Source organism: Pongo pygmaeus, chromosome 11, assembly GCF_028885625.2.
Source record: "Pongo pygmaeus isolate AG05252 chromosome 11, NHGRI_mPonPyg2-v2.0_pri, whole genome shotgun sequence".
Lineage (NCBI taxonomy): Eukaryota > Metazoa > Chordata > Mammalia > Primates > Hominidae > Pongo > Pongo pygmaeus.
This window is the reverse complement of record NC_072384.2, coordinates 32,052,327-32,077,813: the sequence shown is the minus strand read 5'-3', so window position 1 is coordinate 32,077,813 and position 25,487 is coordinate 32,052,327. Positions and strand designations below refer to the sequence as shown.

Genomic DNA, 25,487 nt, shown 5'->3' with positions numbered 1-25,487 from the left:
CTTCTTTGCAAGGAATTACTCTGTGACTACCGCTACATGTACACCTACACAGACACTCTCCTTAACTTACGTGCGGGCTGGTAGGCAGGCTCAGCCATTCCCTTTGCCTGGCTTAGCACAGCCCACGTCAGACAGTGAGGTACCACAATGTGCTGCTAGGGAACTCACATAAGAGACTGACTTCTTTAATAGCTTCTCCTAGAGGCTTGCTGCACAAAGCATGGGTCACAGAATAGCAGCACTGAAGCACCTGGGAACTTGTTAAAAATACTACATACATCTCAGGTCCTGCCTCAGAATTACTGAATCAGAATCTGCATTTTAACAAGATCCCTTGGTGATTCAGTTCACGTTAAAGTGTGAAAAGCCTGTCTTAGAGGACACCTCTCTGCTTAACCATCCTTGCCCTTGCCTGCTCCCACATGACATTCACAGGCCTTCTCCACCTCCCTCAAGTATCTGCCATCACATCAGGGCATCTCAGCTGGGCACAGTGGCTCACACCTGTAATCCCAGCACTTTGGGAAACTAAGGTGGATCACCTGCCTCAGTTGAGGGTTCGAGACCAGCCTGACCAACATGGAGAAACCCCATCTCTACTAAAAATACAAAATTAGCCGGGCATGGTGGCACATGCCTGTAATGCCAGCTACTTGGGAGGATGAGGCAGGAGAATCACTAGAACCTGGGAGGCAAGGCAGAGGTTGCAGTGAGCTGAGATCATGCCATTGCACTCCAGCCTGGGCAACAAGAGTGAAACTCCATCAGAAAAAAAAAAAAAAAAAAAAAAAACAAAACAGAGCATCTCAAGTTCAAGGCCAAGGGAGAAGCAGCAATACCTTCTCACTCCAGCCCATCTTCTGAGTCCTACTTTCCTGTCATCTTACCCCAACATCTATACAGGAGGTATACACATGGACATGAGTGGGCAGGGCTGCTTATTTATTAAAAGAGGCCTGGGAATTGAGTTGTAAAAATAGGTATAATTTTAATAGATGTAGTAGGAAGAACAGGTGGGAAGGACAGAGAATTGCATGCAAGCCTCCCTCAATACCGTGGGAGAAGGTAGAATGTAAACTGTAACCAGTAGCCAGGCAGAGTGCAGAAAGGTTATTGGAGTTTGGATCTGGACAGCCTGGTGGGACAATAGACACAGTCTCTCTCTCTCTTTGTAGAATAGACACATCTGTCAGAGCAGAGGCAGTCCTAAATAACAACCACCACGCTGCGTACTTAAACAACAAAATATGAGAGGACAGAATGGAGAAAACAGAAAGCACACAGTAGAAGTGAAGCCAGATGAGATATTTCTGAAAGTTTGTTCAGTGCACGTTCCAGGTGCCAACAGTGGCTGAGGCTGAAATGGCAGTTGCTGCTCTGCGACACAACCATTTGTTGTAGGCATCTGTGGAGATACAAATATGAACTCCCCTTAACTAAGTTACATCCGGCAATAAACAAGGCCATAAATCAATAGATATTGCTGAAAGCCTGATTTTAACACAAGTTTCTCCTTTCAATAATACGTAGAGCCAAATTTCAGGGGGAAGAAATAGGATAGTAAAATTTCTTGGCATTTTTAGATCACTTAAAGAGATTGTTATGCAGCAAAAATGAAGTATTGATAGTAAGGCAGATGCCTAATACTGAAAATCTAATGTTATTGAGCATTATAGATATTGATTAGAGAGTAAATTAAACATGCCCTATATACTGATGTAGGAGTTTAATATTTACCGCAAGTACTTTAGGATCATCATTACCTTCCTTTCCCAAGCTGGCGTTTAGTCACCGTCAGTTGGAATTGCATTTGGAGAACAGTGATAAGTACTCAGGTACTGAAAGGCACCCACAAAGTGTCAATAAATTGTATAAGTAAGAGGCTTTGCCACTCTGCAAGTGACACAAAGACAGATGGCTTCCCATCAAAGAGTTTCTGAGACAAAGCTTTATATAAATAGAAGACTGGAATTAGACGATAATAGAGAGATTCTGTTCTCAGTGGTTGGGATGTAAATTAATTTAGCCTGTCCAGTTTGTAGAGCTTCATCTGTTACACGAGAGGCCTATAATGTGGCTGTCAAGACGTGTTTGGAGGTTTACAGCTTTATTTGTCACCCTTGCCTTATGCAGAACCACTAGAATTCTAACAGCTTGAACCTTCCACTAAAAACCCACATCTACTTGATGTGAGGGTTATTACCATGTAGATAGCCAAATGGTAACAGGGACTGGATATGAAAAGCACTATTATATTTACAGTGGAGGCTCATGATACCTGAGTTTGGTGTCTGCTGTGCATGGCTTCCTGTGAGGTAGCGCAGAAAGGCAATGGGCATCTGGTTGTGGACTTAGTATGATGCCGTCAGAACCAGAGGAAACTGTAGCAGAAATCTCAGAGAGCAGAACCCTCTATAAAGAGGACATTAAAGACCACGGAAGTTAGAAGTCTTTCTTGCTCAAGAGTGCATGCTTAGTGGCAGTGGGTAGCCCGGGATCCAGACCACTAGACTCACGCCAGTTTACATGCTTTTGAACCCTGTAGTCAAAGATGTGACTCTATCTTCGTCCTTTTGTAGCATTCGAGTCATGTTTTGATACTGACTTGATATTCTCACCAGTATGGCTAGATAAAATAAGACCACCCTTGTGGTACTTTTGCCTAATAATGATGGCAGCTTGTAATAATTGAGCACCTACTAGAGGCCAGATGCTGTGATGTGCTTCACAACTAGACCCTCGTTTAGTCCTTGCAATAACCCTGTAAGATAAGCAATAGTATCATGATTTTCTTTTAAGAAAGAGAGTAAATAGTTTCCCCATAGCCACACAGTAAGAGGCAGAGCCAGGATCTGAGCCTATAATTTGACTGCAAAGTCTGCCCCTAACTATCATACCGTACTATACAGACAATCCGCAGCTTAGGGTAGTTCGACAGGATTTTTTAACTTTGTGATGGAGCCAAAATATACATTCAGTAGATACTGTACTGTGAGCACTCATACAACCATTCTGATGTTCATTTTCAGCATAATATTCAATAAATTACATGAGCTATTCAACAGTTTATTATAAAATAGGCTTTGTGTTAGATGACCTTGCCCAACGGTAGGCTAATGTAAGTGTGGGCTGGGCTGAGCTGTGATGTTCTGTGGGTTAGGTGTATTGAATACCTTTTCAGCTGATTTTCCACTTACCATGGGTTTATCGGGATGTACTCCTGCCATAAGTTGAGGAGCATCTGTATTCCCATCTACCTCACCATAAGGTTGTGTTGATATTTACTCTCCTCTGAGCAAAGCCCTTGCTCAGAGCTGTCCTGCTTTTTCAGGAACACCAACTAAATACAAAATCGGCCCTGAAATGCCCTGGCTTGGGGGCTGTCATCCCTGGTCATCTCTGTCCTCGAAACAGCTACAGCAGCAGCAGTGAACTGTCTCTTTCAAGCACCTGCAGCGAGTACTCCAGTGGCTCCTCTTACACGTGGCACGATGGGAAGAACCTCAGGAAAAGGGTAAGGCACTGTGGCATCAAACTGAACCAGAAAAGAATCCTCTTCTGGTAGGATTTGGTCATGGAGGTGAAGGGCAGGTGGGAGGGGTAAGAAGGAAGCCACCATTTGCTGAGCACCTGCTCATGTATTATATTAACATCCTTTCATCAATGCCATAGCCTCATAAAACACTATTTGACTATAAATTGGAGGGCAGCATGGTGAGATGACAGAGACCACAACTTCAGTGTAGGTAGGCATATTTCTACTTGTATACATGCCAAGAGTTCCTTTACCAGGATTTTTAATAATTAGTACTACTAGAATGACTCCCATCTGCACAGTGGACTCGCAGAGCTGGAGATTCCTTCGTGCTTTGAGTAGATGTCTTTGTACACTGATGTAAGGGAAATATTTGAAATAGCTGTTTTATCCATTCCCTAATGTTGGAGAAAAGGTAAGAGCACACAAGAATAGAAACCCCGGAGCAGGGTATTTGGAGGTCATTTTTCTACCATTTGTATAAATTTAGTTCATGGTTTTAGCGGTGTAGAAACTAAGAAAAATCCAGAACTCCCAGGAGATATTGATGAGGGAGTAGCTTTGTCATCCTCTGAACAAGAACTCAGAAGATTTCAAGTTTGCATTTAGGGCTTATTCCCTTGGACTCAGACTTCCAATGCAAAGTACAGAGCCTGCTGTATTATCAAAATTGCTCCCTCTAAGGAGTTGTTAGGCGCTCTGAATAATGACTGCTCCGAGCCTGGTTCGGAACAGACTGGAAAGATGGTCAGGGATGTTTCCTTGCTTTGTGAATATCCCTGGCTCCCAGAGCCCCTCCCTCTGCTCTTTTCACTTTCGCACCTCTTTGTCTCTCTCCCTCTCAAAGGCTTTTCACTTTCTTTTATTTTTTGGCTGGAATTCTTCCAATTACAGTAGCTTTTGATGTTCTAAGGCAATCTCTCCCCTGAATGAGGAGAAAGAAGGTTCTTAAGGCACTTCATGGACACTCAGGTGGCTCTTGTCTGGATCCTTAATAGGGCTCTGTCATGGTCATGGAGTACCAGTACACCTGTCGTATCTCACAGTGAGCGGTCTTGTTTCTCAGGGACCTAACAAGCCAGACCCAGATCCATGAAGACATTTGAAATGTGTATTACTTAAGAAACTTCCTGCAGTTTCTTACTTTGTGCTGGGTACTCATGTAGTATTAACTTACATAATAAACTTGTATCATATGAATTTGAACTTGAATATTAATTATGTAACAATTAATATATGATTGCGCTTTTTGAGCTCACAAGTATGTTTTTTTAAATACTTGTGTACAAACAGAAAGGAAGCCTGCATGAAATGCACTAGCCTGCCCTACAGAGGAATTTGGCTCTAGTTGATGAGAAATTACCATATGCAGCACAGCCTTTTAAGGACTTCAGAAGCATTAGATCATGTAATGCTCCCAGTCGCCTATTAAGTAGGCTCTCCTATTCTCCCCATTTCACAGAAGAGGACACTGAGGTGCTAAGAAGTTAAATAACTGAACCAAGATGCCACAGGCAGTACATGGCACAGCCAGGCTCCAGAAGGCTCCAGAACCCACATTATTAATTGTTCTTTTATACTGGCCTTGTTGAATCAGCCTGAAACGTGGTAAGGTTGCTTCAATTATTGAGATCAGTTTGCTCCCATTAAGACCAAGACGCCCTTTAGAAAAAAAAAATATATATATATAAGATTCTTGTCCAGTCAAGAAATGGAAGAGGACTGTGGACATTAAACACAGGCCTGCACCTCAGCAACAGCATCTTTTAGTCAACCACACTGCTTCCCAAGAGCAACTCTCTTCCAACTTTCACAGCAAAGGATGGATCTGCCTGTGGGAAATGCCAGCTCCTCCCCACCATCACTCCCACAGGGCATTCATGTGTCTCCTACCCCTAAGCTTCAAGATTGGCCTAGACTTTTCTCCAGTTGTTAAATACTATAACCTCCTATAGAGGACTGAAGGAGGAATGTGGCTAATCTCACCAGGCAGAGAGCCTGTGCCCTGGGAGGTTTGCAGCCGCTGGCTCTGGGGCAAGTCGCAGTGCAGCACCGGGCAGGCTCCAGAATGGCAGAAAGGAGGCAAGGCAGAGGCTGAGCATGTCTTCTTGGGGGTCAAACAGATTGACATTTTTCAAGCTCTTGTGGGGTACTTTGGCCTGGTTTCTCTTATTTATTGTCAACATGATTATCAGGATCATGGAAATTCTTAGAAACTTACACTGTGGCAGCTCCTTTCTGGTGGAGCTATAACACCCAGATTCACTAATGGGATTTCTTCTGATTTCTAAAGGAGTTTGTAACAGTACAGGGAAGAGGAAGTAGGGCAGCATCACTGAATAGCATCTACTGCCAGCAACTTCTGACGGTGGAGAATTTCCTAAAGAAAATTTATAATTTGATTTAAAAACAAATAAATGTGTGCATTGTTGATAGCAAGAGTAATTTTCATGAAAATGCCTTAGATGTGAGCAAATGTTTACAGTGTACTAAGAAGCCCAGATTCAAATGGAAGTTTCTGACATTTTTTTCAGCCACTGCACATAAGCGTGTGGGGCAGGGAGGAGACTGATGTAGCCAAAACTGGTATAGAGTACATTTCCGAAACCCAGAGCCTTCTCTTGAAGCTCTTTACCATTAATCATATAGCCTTTTTTTTTTTTTTTTTTTTTTGAAATGGAATCTCGCTGTGTCACCTGGGAAGAAGTGCAATGGTGCAATCTCAGCTCACTGCAACCTCCGCCTCCCAGGTTCAAGCAATTGTCCTGTCTCAGCCTCCTGAGTAGCTGGGGTTATAGGCACCCGCCAACACGTGAAGCTAATTCTTGTATTTTTAGTAGAGATGGGGTTTCACCATATGGGTCAGGCTGGTCTCGAACTCCTGACCTCGTGATCCACCTGCCTTGGTCTCTCAAAGTCCTGGGATTACAGGTGTGAACCACTGCACCCGGCCCGTATAGCCTTCTTAAGAAATCATTAGGTCAGCCCCCTAAACTCTGCAAGTACCATTTAAGAAATAGTGTGGTGTAACCTGTGATCTTTATTATGACACTGACTAAGATAAAGGGGAGAAGAGGGGCTAAGCTTGGCTTTATATATAGCGTCAGTTGGGACTGCAGGCTCTGGGGCCAGACTGCCTGGGTTCATGTCCCCTCATGGCCACTTTTGAACTGAGTCAAAACTGACAGTACTGTAGAAAGAGCCTGAGAAACCAGAGTTCATACCTTTGCTCCAGCTCTTTCTGTGTGATCTCCAGCAGACCCAACAATGAGTCTCAGTTGCCTGTTCTGAAGATGGAGTGAAAGCACTCTGTAACGGCTGGTATACAACAAAGGCTCAGTAAATGTTAGTTTTTTTTCCCCCTTCTGTTTCTTATTAGCAATACTATGAAAAAAATATGAATATGTAGACCACAGCCTTTTCTCTATGTCATTTCCCATACACTTTTCCAAAGCTGAGGCTGGCATTTGGGAAGGGTGACGGGCAGGAAACTGACCTTTCTAAATTTGGTATGTGAATAATTACTATCAGGTTCTAACAGCGAATGCCCAGCTGCTGTGTGTGTGTGTATGTGTATGTGTGTAGTAACTTAAGAAAAATTTCATAGATATCTGTTGTCTACCAAATAAAATTGTGAAGTCACAGAACTATCAAATGTGAGCATAAAGATATGGACCAACTTACTTTTCCAGCTTTACCCTCTGCATCTCTCGTAGACACTCTGCAGTAAGGCCATATCATCTTCTAGTCATTCCCTCAATGTACCTTGAATGTACTTTCTGACTTAGGTCTTTGCCCATCCCATTTCTCCCACCTGGAAATCATTTCCCCCACTTTTAACCTAAGGCAAACCTATGTGTCTTTCAAGAGCTAGGTAAGTTTAAAAGAAAAAAATATATACCTTTCCTATATGCCTTTCTCCAAATAGACCTGTATGTGGCCTCCCTCCTCTAAATCTCCAGAGTACTTACAACATTTGCACTTCTCATTTTCTCCCTTGACATACAGTTAGTTGTGGCCAATTCTCCTCTCCCCTGCTGGGATTCCTCCCATGATGACAGGGCCTTTACCTTCTGTTTCTTTAGATCGCTGCTTCTTAGCACAGGACCTGGCAAAATCAATGTTTGTGAATAAATTAATTCGCTAATTAATGTAGGCATTTATATGTGAATACTTACCAACCACTAGCACAAATTATGTCCCATGATGGACTTTTCCTTTTATATATTTGTGATCTACATGGTTCAATCATTTCTGATGTCTACTTTTCTTTCCTAGCAGTCATCACAAAACTGGGATAAAAGGCTAAGTATCGATTCTTCGCTCCCAAGTGGCTTTGCTAGTCCTACAAATGAACTACCTCCAACTCGTATCAAGGAAAGCCACATTTTGGAAGGGCTAAGAAAGCTACAGAAGCGAAAAGTGTTACTTGAACCCCCATCAGTGATAACCAAATGGGGTTATAAAGATTGCATGAACTCGAATGAAGGAATATATTCTCCTGGAATTAAAAGTAGCAGCCTCAAGGAGTATCCCCCCTGCAAAACAGCTGACCTGGGGAGCCCCTGCAAGGAACCCCACAAGACATTTGTTTATGATCTAGATTCCCACGATGATGCGGACGATGACTCCTCCACCTTAGCATTGCTCCAAGCAGTTCCAAACCAGAGCTGCAGGCCACATGGCAGTAAATTAACCCACAGTGTTTCTGACAGTCTGTTTGGCTGGGAGACAAACAGAAAACACTTTCTGGAAGGCACATCCACAGTTTATCCCAGGGAAAGGCCTGAAAAGCTGACAAGTTGCGCCAGCGGCTGTCCCTCAGAGATGAAGCTGTGCCCAAGTGTGCAGACACCTCAGGTACAGAGGGAGAGGGGCCCACATGGCCAAGGCCATGGCCGCATGGCTCTCAACCTCCACCTTTCAGACACTGATGACAATGAAACGCTCGATGAGCTGCACATAGAGAGCAGTGATGAGAAAAGTCCTTCAGACGTGTCATTGGCTGCCGACACCGATAAGTCCGTGGAGAACCTGGATGTCCTTATGGGGTTTGGAAAATCTCTAAGTGGGTCTCCTGAAGAGGAGGAAAAACAAGTGCCCATCCCTTCAGAGACTAGGCCAAAGACGTTTAGTTTCATTAAGCAGCAAAGAGTTGTAAAAAGGACTTCTTCAGAAGAATGTGTAACTGTGATATTTGATGCGGAAGATGGTGAGCCCATTGAATTCAGCTCTCACCAGACTGGAGTTGTCACTGTTACCAGAAATGAGATTTCCATCAATTCAACTCCTACTGGACCCAAGGCAGAACATACTGAACTTTTACCTCAGGGAATTGCTTGTTTACAGCCACGAGCTGCTGCAAGAGACTATACTTTCTTTAAAAGGTCTGAAGAGGACACTGAGAAGAACATTCCAAAAGATAATGTAGATAATGTTCCCAGGGTGTCCACTGAATCTTTCAGCTCCAGGACAGTGACACAAAATCCTCAGCAGCAAAAGTTGATCAAACCAACACACACTATATCATGCCAGAGTAATTCCAGGTCTTCAGCGCCCATGGGCATCTATCAAAAGCAAAATCTGACAAAAATACCTGCCAGGGGCAAGTCTTCACCTCAGAAATCAAAACTAATGGAGCCCGAAGCCTCCACACTACTCCCTTCATCTGGCCTGCTGACTCTTGAAAAATCACCAGCCTTAGCTCCTGGGAAACTCTCACGATTCATGAAGACTGAGAGCTCAGGGCCCCTCTTTGAATTACGACCAGATTCACACGTTCCAAAACATCCCGCCCAACTTCCGCACAGCTCCAGGATGCCCAGCAGGAGGGACTGGGTCCAGTGCCCCAAGAGTCAGGCTCCAGGGTCACGGGCAAGGCCTGCCATTGAGTCTAGTGACAGTGGAGAGCCTCCCACGAGGGAAGAACACTGTGGCTCTGTGCCAGAGGCAGGGGCGAAATCCCCTTCCCCTCCGCCCCCTCCAGGCAGGTCCGTCTCCCTGCTGGCCAGGCCCGGCTATGACTATTCACCAGCACCTGCATCCACCAAGTCCGAAACCAGGGTCCCCAGTGAAACAGCAAGGACCCCATTCAAATCCCCGCTGCTGAAAGGAACCTCTACTCCGGTTATTTCTTCTAATCCGGCCACGACAGAAATGCAGAGGAAGAAACCTTCTGTGGCCTTCAAAAAGCCTATCTTCACTCCCCCTATGCCCTCCCCAGAAGCAGTCATTCAGACCCGATGCCCTGCTCATGCCCCCTCCAGCTCCTTCACCGTAATGGCTCTGGGGCCTCCGAAGGTCTCTCCGAAGAGAGGTGTCCCCAAAACCTCTCCTCGCCAAACACTTGGGACCCCACAAATGGACATAGGATTACAGACTCCCAGGATCTCTCCTTCAACCCATGAGCCACTGGAAATGACATCCTCCAAAAGTGTATCTCCAGGGAGAAAAGGACAGTTGAATGATAGTGCCTCCACACCCCCCAAGCCTTCTTTCTTAGGGGTAAATGAGTCACCATCATCTCAGGTCAGCAGTTCCTCATCGTCCTCATCACCCTCCAAAAGCCATAACAGCCCTCATGGTTGTCAAAGTGCTCATGAGAAAGGACTGAAAACTCGCCTTCCGGTGGGACTCAAAGTGCTCATGAAGTCTCCCCAGCTGCTCAGGAAAAGTTCCACCGTGCCAGGGAAACATGAAAAAGACAGTTTAAATGAAGCCTCCAAAAGTTCCGTGGCTGTAAACAAGTCTAAGACAGAGGACTCCAAGAATCCAGCAAGCATGGAGATCACAGCGGGTGAAAGAAATGTGACCCTACTGGATTCACAAGCACAGGACAGTTTAGCTGATGGGCTTCCCCTGGAAACAGCCCTACAAGAGTCATTGGAAAGTAGCATCCCTGGGAGTGATGGAAGGGATGGGGTAGATAATAGATCCATGAAAAGATCCCTTTCCTCCAGCAAACCACACCTAAAACCAGCTCTGGGTATGAATGGCGCCAAAGCCCGCAGCCAGAGCTTCAGTACACACTCAGGAGACAAGCCTTCCACACCTCCCATGGAAGGGCCAGGCAAAGTCCGAACTCAGATCATTACCAATACTGCCGAGAGAGGCAATTCTCTTACCCGGCAGAACTCTTCCACGGAAAGCTCTCCCAATAAGGCCCCTTCTGCTCCCGTGTTGGAGAGTCTCCCCAGTGCTGGGAGGCCCTTGGGGCACCCCTCCTCCAGGCAGGGCTCCCTGGGGAGCTCAGGCAGCTTCAGCAATCAGCATGGGAGCCCAAGTAAGTTGCCTTTGAGGATCCCTCCAAAGTCTGAGGGACTCCTCATCCCACCTGGAAAGGAAGACCAGCAGGCCTTCACCCAGGGAGAGTACCCCAGTGCCAATGTGGCTATACTTGCAGAACCAGGCAGTGACCGCCGCAGGTGCCCACCCACCCCAACAGACTGCCCTGAAGCCCTGCAGAGCCCAGGGAGGACTCAGCATCCAAGCACTTTTGAAACAAGCAGTACGTCCAAGCTAGAAACTTCTGGAAGGTATCCAGATGCCTCTGCAACCGCGACTGATGCTGTGAGTTCAGAAGCCCCCATCTCACCCACAATCGAAGAAAAGGTCATGTTGTGCATTCAGGAAAATGTGGAAAAGGGCCAAGTGCAAACAAAGCCCACCTCTGTGGAAGCAAAGCAGAAGCCTGGGCCTTCATTTGCCAGCTGGTTTGGTTTTCGGAAGAGTAGACTTCCAGCTCTGAGTAGCAGGAAAATGGACATCTCCAAAACCAAAGTAGAAAAGAAAGATGCAAAAGTCTTGGGGTTTGGAAACAGACAACTAAAATCAGAAAGAAAAAAAGAGAAAAAGAAGCCTGAACTACAGTGTGAGACAGAAAATGAGCTTATCAAGGACACCAAGTCAGCCGATAATCCAGATGGCGGTTTACAAAGCAAAAATAATCGGAGAACACCACAAGACATTTACAACCAACTGAAGATTGAACCAAGGAATAGACACAGCCCTGTTGCATGTTCAACGAAAGACACCTTCATGACGGAACTCTTGTACAGGTAACTCACTGGAAAAGCAGGTAGCAATGTAGAGGGGTCCCTCCACCACCTTAAAAAGAGTTGTTTGCTTCCTGTGCATTAAAGGCCAGTCAAGCATGTGTTTTCATACAGGCAGAAATGAATAGTAGCGGTCTTTTATACATTAGCCAGAATTTAAACAATGAAATAAAAGTTAGCAATAAAATGATCATTTAGTCCATGTTACTTTGTTAACCAAACCAATGGCCTTTGAAATTAAAGAATGGTAAGTTTTATCAGGGTTGATAGCAATTCCACCTACACTAGGAGCTATGAATGTACTCAGGGCATGAAATGGAAGAAAATTACACATACGTTTTAAAGCATGCCGATTTCATTGATTATACCTAGCAAACATATACTTGCAAACTTTCCATAAATAATTATATTTCTTGCCGCTCTGAAGCTACAAATGTAGTTAATAATCACTCTTCAGTGGTTTTTATTTTGCCCTCTCCACAAGAAATCACAAAAATAAAAAATACATTGTGATATTGTCAAATCTAAATAGACATGCTACTAGAATATTTGAAGATTTGATCAAGGCCCATGAGAAACCCTTATCCCTCAAAGGTTTAAAGACAAAGAGCTACAAAGAGGTTACTTTAAATATTAAAAAGATTGGGAAAAGGAGAGTGATTGAAGAAGGAGCAAGGTAACTTATCAGAGGAATCACTTTCTACCTGCAGAGTTGATAAGAAAGCAGCTCCACAGACAGAAAGTGGATCAAGTAATGCTTCCTGCAGGAATGTGTTAAAGGGCAGTTCTCAGGGCTCCTGTCTCATCGGCAGCTCTATCAGCACTCAAGGAAACCACAAGAAAAACATGAAAATCAAAGCCGATATGGAAGTACCAAAAGACTCCCTGGTAAGTGCTCCACCATCCTGGTATCAAGTGCTACAATCTGAGATGTTCTGGCTGGGGTCTTTCTACCGTTTGCTAATGAAAGTGTATGGGTAAGAGATTGCAATTGGGGGAAAGAAAAGGTCAGTGAAAAAGGATTTATAAAAAGAGAGAGAAATCCTGGTGACAACTGCAGCAGAGAACTGGCAGCTGGACCTCGAGTGGGCCTGGCTCTCAGGAAGTGGTGCTTTTCCCAATTGTCTTCAGAACGATGAGTATAATCGCAGTGAGTCCAGGCAAATGATGCTACCGGTATCATCTTCAAATTACACCATTGGGCTGGAAATTTGTTTTGATGATTATTTCTAACATCACCAGCAACCAAAAAGGAACGAACATGATTTTAAAAATAAAAGTGCTAAACAATTTAAGAGAGTATTGCCTATTTTGATTATTTGATTTAAGCATTGTTCATGTTTTATGAAAGTTGTATGTACCAATTCATGCAACTTAGACAGAGGCTGTTAAGACTAAGAAATCTTTTTTGGAACTTGGCTCCCTATCATTTAGCCTATTGTGAGGTCCAGAACGCAGGGAGTAGACTTCTTTTTAAAAATTAAAAAATAAGGCCGGGCACGGTGGCTCATGCCTGTAATCCCAGCACTTTGGGAGGCCGAGGCGGGCGGATCACAAGGTCAGGAGATTGAGACCATCCTGGCTAGCACGGTGAAACCCCATCTCTACTAAAAATACAAAAAATTAGCTGGGCGTGGTGGTGGGCGCCTGTAGTCCTAGCGACTTGGGAGGCTGAGGCAGGAGAATGGTGTGAACCCACGAGGCGGAGCTTGCAGTGAGCCGAGATTATGCCACTGGACTCCAGCCTGGGCGACAGAGCGAGACTCCGTCTCAAAAAAATAAAAAAATAAATGAAAGAGTATTTTTATATTTTCCTGGGGTGTACTAGTTTCAGTTAATATTTTTGTTTTAAAATTACCTTGAATTGCACTTACTCTCCGTACATTCTTTATATACTTTTGTAAATGATTTGATAGTATTCATTGTTCCTTTTGGCAAGTTCCAGAGCACTTAAACACAAAAAAATTGTCTTTACGGAATTACTATATCCATATCTTTTTGTACTCTAATAAAGAGATTATTAAAATATAGTACATACTACAATTTTCTGAGGGACAACTTTAAATATTTTCCTGCATTATTTTCTGGAGTCGTTCAAGAGTAGAGGAGATTTTAAAGTGACCATGGTTGACATTATTAGTTATTAATTATTAGCTATAAATACTTACTGATGTTTAGATTTCCTTCAAGTTTAACAGGCTTTAATTTGAGGGAAATGGATGTTTAAATTTTTTTATTCAAATAACTCTTGACTCTACAGAGCCATAAGGTCTTTTTACAAACTCTCCAAAATTGTATGCAGATTATGTTCATTGCAAAAGTTTTTTTTTTTCTTTCCCCATCCCATTTCTGCTCTTGGCTTCCATGGTATCATCCCTTCTTTGAAAACATAGATGTCCCCTGCATTATAAAACCACAAATTATAAGCATATCTAAGGCTGCCCTTGTGGTGTCACTGAAAGGAGGAAGAGAGAATGAACTTGTGAAAATGTGCAATATGCTGGAAATTCAATCCAGCTGATGGAAAATTTTGATAGCCTGGCAGAGCCCCTTATCAGAGGCACTCAATTTAACTATGCCCCATTTAATATGGTCCTGACAGCCTAGGGTATATCTTCACTGTACAGAAGTACCAAAAAAACAAAAAGACTTTATGTTTGGCTTTCACAATTTCATTTTTATTTTCTTATTACTTCCTGATGCTAAGGTTATTTGCCATGCTTTTCGTCTCTCATCTGCAGTCTTTCACAGGGTCCTTTGGTCTTTCCAGAATATCTGCAAGAAACACTCTCATTATTTTCTGTGAAGTACAAAGATTCCCTAACGACCCCACATATACATAATCAATAGGGATATGATGATTTTTCCAGTTAGCTGAAAGACAAATTAGTCATGCTGAGAAGCTTTTCCATACAGAGAAATGTTATTAACCTGGATAGTTGACCAGCTAGTCATTTTTTAAAATGTAAAATGCAGTGCTTTTTGTTTCATCTCCATAATCATCAGCATGGATTGGGCTAAAATTACTAATTTCACAAAGGACATTGCTATAGACTCCTTTGTGACTAGCACAAGAATAGGAGAGAAAACTCATTTATTATATGTTATCAGCCTATATAGGAAGGAGATTAGATGCAAAATGAGATGTATTTTAACACCACAGCACATTGATGTGAATACCCATGAGCCTTTTAAAATTCAGAGTTGAAGAGAATTTCCCCCCACTAGGGCTCAAGGTAAATTCACTGTCTGCTTATTTTAAAGTGTGTTGCAAAGAATTGTTTTCATAGCAGTTATTTTGGATGAAAACAATGTCTATATGCAATGCATTACATATCACACTTTTTTTCTAAATAAAACCACTGTTTAAAACCTTATGACATACTATACCACCATCTTTTGTTCTTTACAAACTAAGATTATATATAGTTATGAGAGTCCTAAGGCATTTTTAGTGTTCTAACATATAATAATAATAGATTTTTCCATACATATAACAAATCCACATGTGTAGCAAACCTCCACTTAGTTCACTAGTAACTGCATATTCATTTTTAGTATTGCTAGAAACATTCTAAAATATGTTTAGAAGTCCTATTAATGTTTGGCTGAATTAATTTTTTTTCTTATTTCAGAGCCTTAATTAGAAGCTTATATCCCCATTTCTGCCATCGTTTATAGACCACTTAGCTCTAATTTTTGTGTAATTTAGACAAGGGCCATGTTACTTGGTACTTTTATTTAAATTATATAAAATCATTATAAAATAGGGAAAAGGCATCTCCTAGAAAGACTGCTTTAGTATTAAGTCAATAAGTCAGAAAGAGGTACACTGTGCTTGCTACATGTTTCAAGTTCTTCCTTCCTGTGGATTTAGATAATTTTCTGAAATGAAAAGTCTCAAAGAAAGACAGCTGTACGCTCCTATTTAACTATCACTGGACGAAAATAAAAATCATTAACAAAATTAATGAGATCATATACCTTCATCGTGAACCATTTTAATATGACCATTTTAGTATGGGTATTTTAATTTAAATTATGGGTATTCTCTTCACCCAGTGTCACATAGTCTAAAAAAAAATCATGTCTGCTAATAAGAAAGTATCAAATACTGTCCCATTAAAATGGTACCATGGTGGTAAAATGGCAGAAAACAGTACAATAATTACACAAATTGTTATCATCTTATTAAGTTCTGTGAAATGTTACAATTTTAACATCCTTAATTGAACAATTCTGTTCTAAATGGTATTTTGATGCTAATAAGAAACATGCATATTTTGCCCTCCGCCTGCAAAGTTTTCTAAATGAGTAACTTTTCCAAAGGTTATGCCTTCCCGGAGTTTTCCCTCCCAGGATTATTTCCTGTCTCACTTATGTTCTTTTCCTTTTCAAATGAGCTTTGACATCAAAATGTTGGTTTCTTGGGAAGCCATTAGTGTTAGGGTGATTCAGGGAAGAAATATGTATAGACCTCCAAATGAAGGATGTTCTCAAATTTGGGTTTAATTATGAAATTATATCAATGGTGAATTGATATAAAATTGGGTTTAATTATGAAATTATATCAATTATATCAATGGTGAATTATTTTCTCCCCTTTTCCACCTGTGTCTCTTGTAGGCACATTTCTTCCTGCCCTTCTTAGGAACAGGGGTGAATAAAATAGAAGTACAGTGACATTTAATTGTTGCCTGTTATAGACTGGTGTTTGGAGTAGTTGCTGACTAGAACTGCAGAGCCCAAAAAGATGGACAAGAGTTAGAGATAAATCATTAGAAGACACCCAAAGCACTGACAACTAACTTAAACCAAAAACGGCCCATAGTTGTTGCTTGTGAGTCACCTTCTACTTTTTACCAAATAGGACATAAGTGACATGGACTTGTTTATGTTCCTGGGATGGCAACAGTGACTGGGACATTTCTACATTTCTACGTCTTTTCTGAACCAAACACTTGCCAGACTTCTTGGTTTTGTGTTCACTCTCCCATTCTTTGCAGTGCTTTCCCACATGGAGACTGTCCCACTTGTGCCTATTTTTGGCAAATGCTTGACCTGGCAGCCCTCTTACTCCCAGGAAAACTCCCACAACTTCCCACCAACATCCAGCTCCTATGGGATCAAGAATGAAAATTAATTTAAATTTCATCCCAAGAAAAATATAATTAGCAAGGGGAATCTGCTGCCAAAATAAATTATGCCCCTCATTTCCATAGGCAAATGGATTTTTTTTAATTACTCACCACTTTGCATTGAAATCTATTTGTATGGATAATTAGAACTGACAAGTATGTCACTCTAAAGCACTCTCCCACTTTCCATTTTCTTGCTGCTTCTTCATCCATTCCCATCAAGTTCACAATTTCCCCCAATGAGTCATCTGCCCCTCATGGGTCATCCAGCCCAGGAGAGCTGAAAGAGCCAGGGTACCTGTTCACCATCTCAGTTCTTCTCATAAGTCCCCAGAGGCCACTTTTAGCGTTTGCGGTTAAGCACATAAAGCCCTGGAATGCCTCTGGCAAGGAGCTGACAGGTAGGACTGTGCAGTAGCTTTTGTTTTCTTTCTTAAATATGATAATTAGAGAAAGGAGGTGGAGAAGGGGCACAGAACGGGTAGGGAACAGTAGGGAAGGGAAGCAGAGAATTATACACACACACACGAAAAATGTTTACTACTCTTAAAATATAGTTTATGGATACTTGGAATATTACCTTCATATCTAACTGGTAGACACTAAGAAAGAGTAGTTCTTTGGAAGGTCTGGAAAGGATAGCTATAACAGGACAGGGCACTCTGAAAAATTGAATTATAGCAATGAATAGGAATCAGGAGTGCCTGTTCTATAACTGAAATTCTGTATGACTTTGAATAAATTATTAACCCTCTCTGAAGCTCCTTTTTCTTTATCTGTAAGATGAAAACTTTGTTCTAATTATTTGATTCTTTCATTTAGAATTTCACAGGCTGGCAGAGATGATGATTTACTCACAGTCCAACAGGTTTCGAGGGCACCCCTGTGAGTTTAAAATGTATAAATTTAGAAAAACCCAAAGGAAATACTATTTTACATTAACAGGTGGGAGAAATATGGGACATATTGCCATAAGGGCTGATATGAAACTGAAAATATGATTTCCTTGTTGTTCTATAAAAGAGGATAAAAGGCTCTCAGTGGATTATTAATGGAAACTGAGGTGTTTGGGGGCCTTTGGATCACCTTGTCACAAACAGGTCCCTGAGCAAAGAAAACTTTGGAAGGCAAATAAGTAGTACTTTGGTCTTTCTCATACTCACAGTGTGTTTCCTCTCTGCCATCTGTAAATATATACTGCTAGAACACGGTCAGTTAATGAAGCCCTTTTTTTCTGCCTTCTTTCATTCTCTGACTTTCTTCCTGTGGAGCTGCTAACCAACAGAGAAATGCCCACAGATTAGACAGCTGAAGGGGAAAGAAAGTGATGAAGCATGGCCTCTTGATACTGAACCCTTAACGATCTCTCCTTGCCAGTGTTGAGTTAGCCGTCTACATACTCTCTTGAGTTTGCCATCTCTGGCTATCAGCATGGTACAGATTTAGCACCAATTACATTCTAATATTGAAACTGCAGTCATAAAATGCAAATAATTGGTCTTATTCCATTAAGTATGAAAAATAGGAGGCAAAAAGTAGAAAGCTAAATCCAGCTCGAGGTCAGTATTCAGCCATACGACTTTCACATTGAGAGTATAAAATAATAATTTCTTGGCATTCAATTCAAGCCCTGTAGCAAATCCACTGACAACCTCTAATGTACGTGCCTAAGCGGGACACCCATTGCATTGCACGTTATTATCATTGGCTGCCTAGGTGGCTGCCTGGAATGTATTTTAAAAGAGCTATGTAGGGCCATTACCTCTAGAACCCTAAGTTGTCTTGATACTGAGTCCAAGTCTACACAGGCATATTCAAGTGGAAAATTTGAGAATACCAAAGGTCCCCCCAGTAAACACAAATCTGGAGTCAGATTTGCTGAGTTTAAATCCCAGTGCCATCACTTTGACAATTACCTTCTCTATTGCTTTGGGATGGGTCTTCATCTCTAAAATAAAGTTAACCATAGCACCTGCTTCATAGCACTGTTGTAAGGATTTTGAGATCTTACGTGCAAACAGCACCTGCCCAGTATGTAAGTGTTCACTGTTTCTATTGTGGTTGGTATTGCTAATGATGCTATTACTTCTCCCGCTACTGGATTGGGAAGTAGGGGGCCTGGGCTTTCATGCCAGTGTTGCCACTTACTGCATTTGTGCCAACTTTAAGGAGACTTCCTGGACCTCAGAATTCTTATCTGTAAAATACTGTGACTTCATTAAATTCTGTGTAGAGTTCCATCTGATGCTGCCCAATCAAGCGCCTGGACCTTCCAACTGAAATATAAGAGGGAATGTTTTTGGCTCAAAAAAAAAATCTAGATAAATGACTCACTGCTCTAGTTCACTGATCATACACACATCATTGTCATCTCCTTTGATTATGGAAAGAATGGAAAAAAAAATCATCTTCTTAAGTTACATTCCAGGAAAGAGCCAGGAGATCTAAGTATATTTAAAGTATATATTTTTATTCCTATTAAAATAACTTGTAGTGGAAGTCATGGACTCTGGAGGAATTATACCTCCTTAGACTTTAATTTTTCCTAACAGCCCTGTGTTACTGATTTTATTAATTATTAACAAGCAAAGCTGTTATCTCTAAAATTTTGTGTAGAATTAGATACCCTGTAAATTCTCTCCTTCAGAAATGAGGTTATATGTCTGAAAATAAGCTCTTATAATTAAAACTTGTCATAAAGCCAAATGATGGAGTGCGGAAAAGTGGAACAAAAAAATATATGTTATATGTATACATACATACTCACACATGTATATACATGCAGACACTCACACCTATGCCCACATATTTGTTATAGAATGTACCATTACTCTGAGGATTGCAAAGGGATCTTTTTAATAAAACAAATAAGAACTTGCATCATTTTCTTCTTCCTGCAGGTAAAAGAGGCAAATGAAAACTTGCAAGAGGATGAAGACGATGCAGTTGCAGATTCTGTATTTCAGAGCCACATCATAGGTAAACATTCACATATTTATGTGTCTTTCACGGAGATTTATTCTAAGTGTATCCTTCTTCCAGATATGGTACATTCTTAGAGACCATGTCCCTCTATCAAGACTGAGTCTTTACTATTCACATATGGTTGCCATTATCTCCTTAGACATTGGACGTTACCATAAAATAAGTGGGTCAAAGCAGCGCCTATGAGGAAAACACAGGTATTTGCAAAAGAATGCAAAGCAAACTGATGAGAAGTATTTGTCAATATGAAATGAAAGTGATACTGAGTAATCCAGTTTCTATAATTATCTCAAGAACACCTAGTGGTTAGAAGTGTGGGTGGTGGCTTTCTTAAATGAAATATTTTATAAATTGAATGTTTTACACATAGTAGCAAATATAGAATAAGAAAATCCGGTTTGCCAAAACTCTCAACTTACTTTTTACATCATTTCTGTTAAAACTCAGAATATAGATAGTCCTGTCTCTGAAATAAGTTCAGCTTGTCAGCCACGTCTTAAAATTGTGCATAACCTTGAAGGAACTCAAGTTCCCAGCACACAGGAACTTTGCTGACCTCTTTACAGCAGCTGGGAGGTAACCAGTGATGGAGGAGTTGCCTGTGACTACATTCCTTGTCAAGAGATAGAAGAAGTGACACGTTTAGCTCCTCCAGGCCACCCTGGACACTTGAAGAAGTGGTTGTTCCTCAGGCTCTAAATATAGCCATGAATGTGAGTGTGCTGATTATTTACCTTGACACAAGACACTGAGGCATCATGGAATCATTTCTGCAAGTCACATTTGGGTGTAGGAGATAGTACTGAATACCGTGCTCCAGTATATGACGGCCCCACAGATCCCCAGTGTCTAGTATAATCGGCATCCATTTCTCCTCTCCTTTCACTGGGAGCATCTTTAGCTGCCCACTCTCAGTCTCCCACTACTCGGCGCCATGTTGGCACACTTTGTGGCTGATTTTCTAGCATACTCAGCGGTCTTGTGCAAATGATAATTTATAGTTTGTCTGAGAGAGTTGTTGTACCCCCGTAGCTTAATGAGACTGGCATGCCATTATTATTCTTTTCATTCGTAATTGGGAACACAAAAGTCTTAACAAACAGCTGAAAGAATGTAGTCTGAATAAGATTATTATTCCAAAAGGACATCCTTTATTATAGTTGTCAATGTAAAATGCTTGAATTGGTATCAGTTCTGCCTAGTTAGCTAATGTTCGAGTTAAATATTGTTTAACAGCCTTCAAACAGGACATTGTGCAAAGCCCTGCTGAGTCATCATTTTTCTATAACGAGGTGTTCTTGGGCCTGTGAAATAATATATATAAAGTTATAAGCTGAATTTTTTCTAAGAGAACTACAGGAATCTCTTAAAATATTTTTCAGTAGGTAGCAATTCTTTGTATCTGTGCTGCTTGATGTGATAGCCACCAGCCACAGGTTGGCTGTTTCAATTTAAATTAATGAAGCAAGATAAAATTAAAAATTTACTTCCTCAGTAGCAGTAGCCACATTTTGAATTTTCAGTGGCCCTATCTTCTGTACAGTCACGTGTTGCTTGGTGACAGGAATATGTCCTGAGAAATGTGTCATTCGGCAATTTCAACATTGTGGGAGTATCAAAGAGCGCACTTACACAAATCTAGATGCTGTAGCCTACTACACACCTAGGCTATATGGTATAGCCTGTTGGTCCTAGCTTATGAGCCTGTACAGCATGTTACTGTACTGAATATTGCAGGCAATTATAACACAATGGTAAGTATTTGTCTCTTTACCCAGAGCTAAACATAGAAAAGGTAAGGTTAAAAAAAATACAAGTATCGGCCGGGTGCAGTGGCTCACACCTGTAAGCCCAGCACTTTGGGAGGCCAAGGCAGGTGGATCACGAGGTCAGGAGATTGAGACCATTCTGGCGAACACGGTGAAACCCTGTCTGTACTAAAAATACAAAAAAAAAAAAAAAAATTAGCCGGGCATGGTAGTGGGTGCCTGTAGTCCCAGCTACTCAGGAGGCTGAGGCAGGAGAATGGCGTGAACCCATAAGGCAGAGCTTACATTGAGCCGAGATCGTGCCAATGCACTCCAGCCTGGGTGACAGAGCGAGACTCTGTCTCAAAAGTAAAAAAAAAAAATTAGCATCAAAGATAAACAACAATATACCTGTATAGGGCACTTATAGAACTGGAGGTTGCTCTGGGTGGGTCAGTTAGTGACTGGTGAGTGAATGGAGGGCCTAGGACATCACCTTACACTACTGTAGAATTCATAAACACTGTACACTTAGGCTACACTAAATTTATTGGAAAAAATTTCTTCAATAATAAATTAACTTTAGTTTACTGTCACTTTTTTACTTTATAAACTTTTCAATTATTTTTTAACATTTTGACTCTGTGATAATACTTAGCTTAAAACAAACACATTGTACAGCTGCACAAAAATATAATCTTTATATCCTTATTCTGTAAGTTTTTTCTATTAAAATTTTTTTTTCACATTTTAAATTTTTTGTTAAAAACGAAGACACAAACACACATATTAGCTAGGCCTCCGCAGGGTCAGAATCATCAATATCACTGTCTTCCACTTCCACATCTTCTCCCACTGGAAGATCTTCAGAAGCAATAACACACCTAGGACTGTCATTTCCTGTGATAACAGTGTCTTCTTCTGGATACCTCCTGAAGAATTTGCCTGAGGCTGTTAACTTTTTTTTAATAAATGGAAGAGGTACAGTCTAAAATAACAGTAAAAAGTATAGTATAGTAGTACATACATAAACCAGTAATAGTTGCTTATTATCATTATAAAATATTCTGTACTATACATCATTATATGTGCTAGATTTTTCTATGACTGGCAGCACATAGCTTTTTATACACCAGCATCACCACAAACACATGAGTAATGGGTTACACTATGACATTACAATGGTTTAACTACGACGTCACTAGGCAATAGGAATTTTTCGGCTTCATTATAATCTTAAGGGATCACCATTGTGTATGCAGTTCATTGTAGGCCAACACTTCATTTTGTGGTACATGACTGTATGTTCTATATCATAAATAGATCAGATATATTCCTTCATCACACAAACATATGTGTTCTTTATGAATGTTTCCTTCATCAGTGTTCTGTTGGATAGTGCTGCGTTAGATTACTCTAATGGAAGTACATTTGAACCATGTTTTTGACAGATAATTGATTTGGTGTTCAGATCATTGAAGATGTATCTCTTCGAAGTGGTGGAGGACCATATGAATAAACTACTGTTGGCCACAAGTAAATGACAACAAAAAAGCCTGACAAGCCATTACATAAATAATAAAGTTATTATTTATGTTATAATATTATTACATATAGTATATATACTATATATTAGTATATATACTATATATAGTATATATACTATATATTATTATATATACTATATATTATTATATATACTATATATTATTATATATACTATATATTAGTATATATACTTATATAATAATTTATTATATAAGTATATATAATAATTTATTATATTAGTATATTAGTATATATATTATATAATATATAATACAATAATATATTTTATAATATATATTATAATATACAATATATAATATTATACTATATATTATACAATATAATATATTATATATTGTATTTATATTAGTTATTAATAAAATCATCTTATAGAATTAAAAGACTGGAGGAAGGCAAACATCAAAGAGGTGTGTAGCAGCTCAACAATGTCATCAAAAGCCCTTTATATACAGGTACCTTTTTCGGCTTCATATTTGTATTGTAACAAGAACTCGGGCAAAGTTTTATCCATAGTTAAGAAGAACTCTTGGGATCTATAAGTTTGGGGCATTCGATACTGGTTTGAGCAAATTTGGGTTGCAGAAGAAAGGACAGGATCAAGCCTACTTCAGTGAACTGCACAAGAGTCATTGCCAGGGGCAAAAAGAGTTGTTTTGTGGTAGAACCCTACTTTCGAAAAGTAGCCTGCATTAAGGCTAAGAATTGAGACAAAACTATGTTAAGCCAAATAGAGGAGCCAATATTGGCTCATTGTATCTATTTACTTGGCCATGATTACCATGCTAGCTTTTTGTCCTCATGCTTGTGGCCTCTGGTTGCAAATTGACTCCCACCACTCTAGTCATTTACCTTTAAGACAAAAGTATAAGGAAGGCTAAAAACTTCACTAGAGTTCCCCCACAGACTCCATCTTATGGATCATTGATGAGAAATGAATCATACAGCCAATCCTAGCTGCAAAGGATGCTGGGAAAGTTAGCATGTTGCTTTCCAGCCTCCATTGCATGAAGTAGCAGGGAAAAGAGGGCTGAGCATGTCTCCCAGGCTAGCCAGTCAATAGGCTCTCCACAGACCTTCTAAAAAGTCCCTCCATTTTAAGACTGAATGAGACTCAACAAAGTCAAATGGTTGTTTATCTTAATTCCACAAGAATGGCTGACAATATATATATTTTGCACCCTGATAATACCATTGTTCTTCATGTTATCTAACCTAAGTGTAGTCGCTTCTTCTTGCAGTATTTTATAACCATAATATGTTTCCAATAACAGCAACTGTGCAAATCTAAATGTGTTGCTCTTCTAACCAATATTAACTAATGTCTTTGACAGAGAACAGTCAAGAAAGTTGTGAATCTGAATGTTTGCATTTCTGTGGTTAAGGGTAATCACATTAGTTTAATCAAAATATAGGAGTTGCTTACAAGAGAAGACATTGTTAACTTGGCCAGGCGCAGTGGCTGATCTCTGTAATCCCAGCACTTTGGGAGGCTGAGGCAGCAGAATTGCTTGAACCCAGGAGTTCAAGACCAGCCTGAGCAACATAGTGAGATCCCATCTCTACTAAAATTTTTTTAAAAATTAGTCAGGCATGGTGGCATGTGTCTGTAGTCCCAGCTACTCGGGAGGCTGAGGCAGGAGAATTGCTTGAGCCTGGGAGGTCAAAGGTGCAGTAAGCCATGATCACACCACTGCACTCCAGCCCAGGTGACAGAGCAAGACCCTGCCTCAAAAAAAAAAAAAAAAAGATATTATTAACTAAACCTGCTGTATATTGAAATTCAAGATTCATGCTTAAGTAAAATAAAGCAACTACATTTTTTTCTTTAAAATTGCCCTCATAAATGTCAGACTAAACAAAGCAAATGGCTAGCCTAGCCTAATAGAAGTATTAACACCAAATGATCACAAATGCTGTATTTCTAATTATTCTTTCCTGCTATCTAACTATAATGCATTTACCCTATGTATTATACTAATTGTCTACTAGAGTTAACAATTAGTAGGAATTCAAATGCCATTCATTGTCTTGTATTGAAAACATCAGCCAGTGATAATAAAAATTAATCCCCTAGGAGGAAACCGGGGATTTGTAAAATCTTATAAAGAGGAGAAAATGTCCTTCGAGGAATTTGGGGAAGAATATTATTGAAGCAGAACCCAATAGGATTCACAAAAAAAATTGAATCCTATTGGGATTGTGTGGTATGTGTTCATGAAGTGAAAGATACATGTTATTTACCACCAACTTAAAAGAGTTGAACAATCTTCCCAGTAGTCTAAAGGGCATAGGCCACAGTGCCCCCTGGTTGAATGAGATCTAATTACCCTCCCTCATTGTCTGGGTGTACTCCTAGTCTCTTCTGCAGGAGCCAGAAGGGTTCCTACTGCCAGAGTGTAGCATGACAGAGGACATGGTCTAACCCTGATGCTCTAACTGTCCTTGGATAGCTCTGTGA

General features: G+C 40.6%; 1 protein-coding gene and 1 long non-coding RNA gene across 10 annotated transcripts in view; one reads left to right on the top strand and one right to left on the bottom strand.

Moving 5' to 3' along the window:
- The window catches only part of NCKAP5 (NCK associated protein 5), a 996,626-nt gene that overhangs the window by 880,878 nt on the left and 90,261 nt on the right, over positions 1 to 25,487 (top strand). For 7 of the 9 annotated variants that reach the window (XM_063647383.1, XM_063647388.1, XM_063647382.1 and 4 more), the window contains 4 exons: positions 3,332 to 3,514; positions 7,814 to 11,592; positions 12,300 to 12,477; positions 19,628 to 19,706. In XM_063647383.1, the coding sequence (XP_063503453.1) occupies positions 3,332 to 3,514; positions 7,814 to 11,592; positions 12,300 to 12,477; positions 19,628 to 19,706 (4,219 nt within the window). The remainder of the gene's footprint in view (positions 1 to 3,331; positions 3,515 to 7,813; positions 11,593 to 12,299; positions 12,478 to 19,627; positions 19,707 to 25,487) is intronic. The other 2 variants (XM_063647384.1, XM_063647387.1) reach the window with 1 other exon arrangement.
- LOC129031932 (uncharacterized) lies at positions 14,249 to 18,920 on the bottom strand. Its single transcript, XR_008501153.1, has 3 exons — positions 18,644 to 18,920; positions 17,891 to 18,001; positions 14,249 to 14,364 (listed from the first exon to the last, which is right to left on the bottom strand). It is a non-coding gene; the product is annotated as an uncharacterized LOC129031932 (long non-coding RNA).